At 33.2% G+C, this 5,049-nt stretch overlaps 1 protein-coding gene across 1 annotated transcript; it reads left to right on the forward strand.

Annotated features, from left to right (window-relative positions):
• The first annotated feature begins 320 nt into the window (after positions 1-320).
• LOC143616891 (inositol diphosphatase DSP5-like) lies at positions 321-4,186 on the forward strand. Its single transcript, XM_077089590.1, has 4 exons — positions 321-484; positions 556-649; positions 1,710-1,868; positions 3,887-4,186. Exons 1-4 carry the CDS (start codon positions 321-323, stop codon positions 4,142-4,144), a joined length of 675 nt encoding a protein of 224 aa, XP_076945705.1. The 3' UTR covers positions 4,145-4,186.
• Positions 4,187-5,049: the final 863 nt, after the last annotated feature.

A 5,049-nucleotide genomic window follows, 5' to 3' on the forward strand; every position in this document is an offset into this window, starting at 1 on the left:
TTAAATCTCAACCATTGATTAACATGATCTAATGACTATGATTTATTCCTAGTCTTCCTAAAAAACTAATTGTTTTTAGGTTAACCCTCCCCTATATATATATATATATATATATATTTTATTGGTTGGGGCTTCGATGCTTCCGGTGCTTACGTGACGCTATGAAGGGGCTTCGAAACCACCCCACCCACACACACACTAACTAGAGTATGGTAACAATTTTGATTGTTTTTTTTTTACTTCAATCAACCAACCGATCCATCTTTCCTTCCAAGTACCAACATGCTTTCACCCCCGGTTCACAAATTTTCCTGATAATCATGAACCAAAGGCATCCTAACCAACTCCATAACACCGAAGAAGATCAATTAACCCACAAGCCTCCAATCAATTTCGCCTCCGTTGAGGACCGAATTTACCGATCTGGGTCCCCCCAATCCACCGAATTTCCTTTTCTCGATACCTTAAGGCTACGATCTGTCATGTGGGTTTCAATTCTCGTTGTTGTTAATCGATTCACTTGATGATTAATTTGGGTTTTGTGTGTTGGTGTAGATGCTTGTGTGTTGAAGAGTACCCTAAGGAGAATCTCGAGTACTTGAATTCGAGGAATGTTAAGCTGTTTCAGTTTGGAATCGATGGCACTAAGGTAATAAGGTTTTTCATTTTGTTGATTGTTGTTAAAGTTTTGAGAATTTGGGGATTATGGGTTTAGTGAATTACTGTTTCTTTGCTTAATTGGTGTAGTTAATTGTTTAATTTGATTTAGGTTGTGCACGATGCAGTTTTTGGCTAAAACCTAACCAAAAACCAAAGTTTCGGTTTTGAGTTTTGTGTTTGCGGGTTCAATTTGAGTTTTTAGGTTTTGCTAATTGGGCTAATATTTTTTTAAAAGAATTAATAATTAAGAGAATATGGCCTAGAATATTAAGAGCTAATAAAAGATAGTTACCTATAAAATGGTTTAATCTTATCCAGATTGATAAAAATAACCGATTAACGTTAAAAATAAAACATATATCCAAGTTTATAAAACATAAACGATTCAACGTAAAAGTAATTTAACAAATTGGTTTTTTCATTTCGGTTTTCACAAATTCGAACCAAAACCGGTATTTCGGTTTTTACTAAAAGTCAAAATCGAACCGTTGGTTTCTAATTCTGTTTGATTTTTTTTCAGTTTCGAGTTCATTTTTAAGGTTTTGTGCACATCCATATCTGGAACGTAGACTTATTTGGTCAGTCTACGAAGTTTGTGCGTGTGTGTTTTTTTATTAGTAATTTTTTATATATTTTTGACCATTCATGTTTAAAGTTTACGTATAAGTTAATGTCATAGTAGTCGTATATTTTTGTTCTGTAATTTAATGATTTTGCTTAAATTTATATGATAAAGATTAGAAAAGTCATTAATTAACAAACATAAACGGGTGTAAAAAAACACTATTGAACGAACATGGCCTTTGTTCACGTTGACAAACTTCCTGCCGAATGTTCGGTTCATTTACAACCCTAAATTTCGTTGTTTACTAGATCCGACACAACTCTTTTGTGCTACTTTATTTCAACTCATCAATTAAAATTGCAATCTTTGACTGAGTTACAACTCAACATAACTGTTTGACTATTCTAATGTTTGACTTATTGGTCAACAATTATACATGATATGTTTCTGATAATACTTTGAAATGAATGATTCAAATATGCAGGATGCCAATATTCCCAAGAGTGTTATCACAAATGCATTGAAAGTTTTTCTTGTCAATATCCAGTCTTTCTTGTCAAACGCACTAATCGTATACTATAGTCTTGATTTTTTTGCAGATGTAAGAAACCATCCAGTTTTGATACATTGTAAACGTGGAAAGGTATGTTTTGAATCTTGTATTCTCAAGAACCTAACGAACCATTTTTTAGCCCTTGGATCATTTATAAATAGACGACTGGATCATCAGTATCCCCTCTGTTTTATCATCAGAGGCCAAAACTGTTCATTTGGTTCCCCAATTAATCATATGTTTATTTGTTTTGACACACCTATGTCTATCATCAAAAAACTGAACTCCTAAACCAATCATTATAGTTTTTTATTTTATTTATTTTTTTTGGGTAGTTTTGTAATTTATCATTTGTAATTTTGTGATTACATATGTGTACTAACCAGTTCACATATATGTAATAACCAATTTACATACTTGCAATCACAGAAGTACATATAATAATAAATGACTAAAGTACCCTCAAGTAGTGTTATTTAAGGGTTTTTGTATGCATTTTATTAATGTCTGTTTGGTTAGAGGATTTCAAAGGATTTTTAAGGGTGTGTTCGTTTCACAGAATTCGTGGGAATTCAAAGGAATTGGAATTAAAATCCCATGACATGGCGTGTTCGTTTCGTTGGAATTAGAATCTTAATTTCATTTTGGTGTGTTTGGTTCAAAGAATTGGAATTGGAATTGGAATTCAATTCATTCAAATTCCTTTAAAAAGAGGGATTTAAAATCCTTCCAAAATGTGAAATAATTCAAGGAAATTCATTGAAATCTTATCTCGAGAGTTTTTTTTTTATTTTAACGAGAACGAATAAAACATTTTAGTTTTTTTAGATTTTTTGTTTTTAATTTATATTTTGAGTTATGAATTTTTTATTATTATTTTTGAATATTTTTTTGTGGGGTTTTTGATTTTAATATAAAACTCATAAAAAAATTTAAAAAAATAATAAAAAAATCATAACGCATAATATATATAAAAAACAAAAAAATCTAAAAAAACTAAAATGTTTTCGCCGTTATCATTGTTAAAAAAAAAAAAAAAAAAAAAACTCTTTTTGATTCCTATTCATTTGTCAAACGAACACATTAAGAATGTATTTGGATTTCAATTACCCTCAATTCCAATTCCTATTGGAATATTCAGATTCCAAATTCAATTCCTTCAAATTCCAATCCTATGCAACTTCCAATTTCAATTCCATTCCGTGAAACGAACGCGCCCAAGGGAATTGGAATTTGAATTCCCCGTCGGCGTTTCCGTCCCCGGCGAGTTTCCGGGACGGGATACGGCACCTTGGTCGCGTTTCCGTGCATCAGAGAAATTCATCATCTATTGGAATTCATATGCCAAGGATTTCAATGGATTTCAAAGGAATATTAGTGACTTATCCTAGCCCTAGCAACTACCATCACTAGCATTTTCTCTGGTCACACCACCACCAATGCCATTCCAGCAACATCTGAACCATGTTTTCCCGACCTGGAAACACCGCCTAAGCATCACCGCCACACCCACGTTTTTCCAACCAGATTTAAACCAACGCAGCCCCTTCTTTCTTCATCAGTTTTGATTGATAGTAGTGACCGGAGATGGTGGTTGACGAAGTGATCGGCGGTTGACGGAGTGACCAGCACTGTTGATTGATAATGGAATTTCTCCTTTTAAAATTTTGAGATGGTGGTGCTGGAATCAACAACATGTGAACAAAATGGATTTTTCAAAGGGGTGGGGTTGGTACTAAAAGGGCAAACTTGTCTTATTAAGTGTCTTTTTCATTCCAATTCTTTCAACAAAACATATAACCAAACATAGTATGTATTTACAAAGAAATTTAACAATTCCAATTCAAATTCCATTTCCCATGTAAATTCCAATTCCAATACATTCCACGAACCAAACGCTCTCTAAGAGTTTTTATAAGATTTGAATGTTCTGAAATGATTATACACATATAAATGGTATGCTAGTAGTGGCAACAAATTAGATTATTAAAGGGTAGTGAAATTACTAGAATACCCTTGTACTTTCTTGAATAAACCAAAATATGTGGTTTTTAGAGCGTAATTTTTTCGTTAATAACATCTAACATATATATGTTTAACGACTGCAGCATCGAACAGGGGGTTTGGTTGGATGCCTAACGAAGTTGAAAAACTGGTGTTTATCTTCGGTTTTGGAAGAATACAAGGCTTATGCAGGAGAGAAATCAAGAGAGACCGACTTGAAGTTTTTGGAGAAGTTCAAAGTTTCTTACCTAAGACAATGTCTTCATAGCATCATTTATCAATATCATGGATACGGTTCTAAGAAAAGATGCTTTCTCTACAGAGAAGATGTGCAACAGAAACTGCCCATACGGTCTGTTTAGGTCTGATCGTCTGTTCAGGAACAGATTTGTCATGCATCCATTTTTTTTGACACGTGAAGATTTTTGTTTTTGTTTCATAGGATGATTTTAGTTAAACATAAAGATCTTGAGAGCATTGATGTTGGTTTTTACTTGGTTTTATTGGGAGTATTCGTTTAGTGCTCTTGAATGAGATTAACACATGTAAATTATTTTTTGGGCAGTTAAGCCCTGTTAAGAGTGTATTAGACAAAATAAGTGGAAAAAGGGAATTTATACACGATTAATGTACCTTTGTCATCGACGGGATTTGAACCTACACTTATTAGTTGTTTGGAAATCTAAGTGAGGGAGGGGATTCCTTAGATACCCGGGTATCAAGTAGGGTACCTGATCTTTGAACAACACCGCTGACCATTTAACTTAAAAACCGGGTAACCTTTTTAGTATTCTAGTGTCCGATGAAAATGTTTAACGTGGCCGTTGGAGGGTCAAACTAGCAGTTGGATGGTGACTTTAATAATAAATAACAAATTATGCCCCTTTAAATTTTAAAAAACATGTTATCTCACTATTAGTTTTCAAACACATTTCACAAATCTTCCGAAATTTTGTTTTCTACGAAGATGAATTTTGTGGGCGATGTTTCATTCCTCCTAAAGGGTTCCTACATTGATATTATGTGGCGAAGATGGGGTGATACAATATTCTGTATATATGAAGATGAGATTGAAGAATGAGAGATTGTACATTGTTTGAATAAAGAACAGATTGCTATGTTTTATTTTTATGTTGATGAGGTAATTGTTAATGTAGATGTTCTTGCTGCCCGTCCAGCATCTACTACTGAAGAAGATTTTGATTTATGATGAGGTTTAGATAGAAGATATTACTTCAGAGGAATATCCGGACATATATGTTAATAA

Source organism: Bidens hawaiensis, unplaced genomic scaffold, assembly GCF_021521415.1.
Source record: "Bidens hawaiensis isolate Kalapana, Puna unplaced genomic scaffold, B.hawaiensis_p1.1 tig00050455_1, whole genome shotgun sequence".
NCBI lineage: Eukaryota > Viridiplantae > Streptophyta > Magnoliopsida > Asterales > Asteraceae > Bidens > Bidens hawaiensis.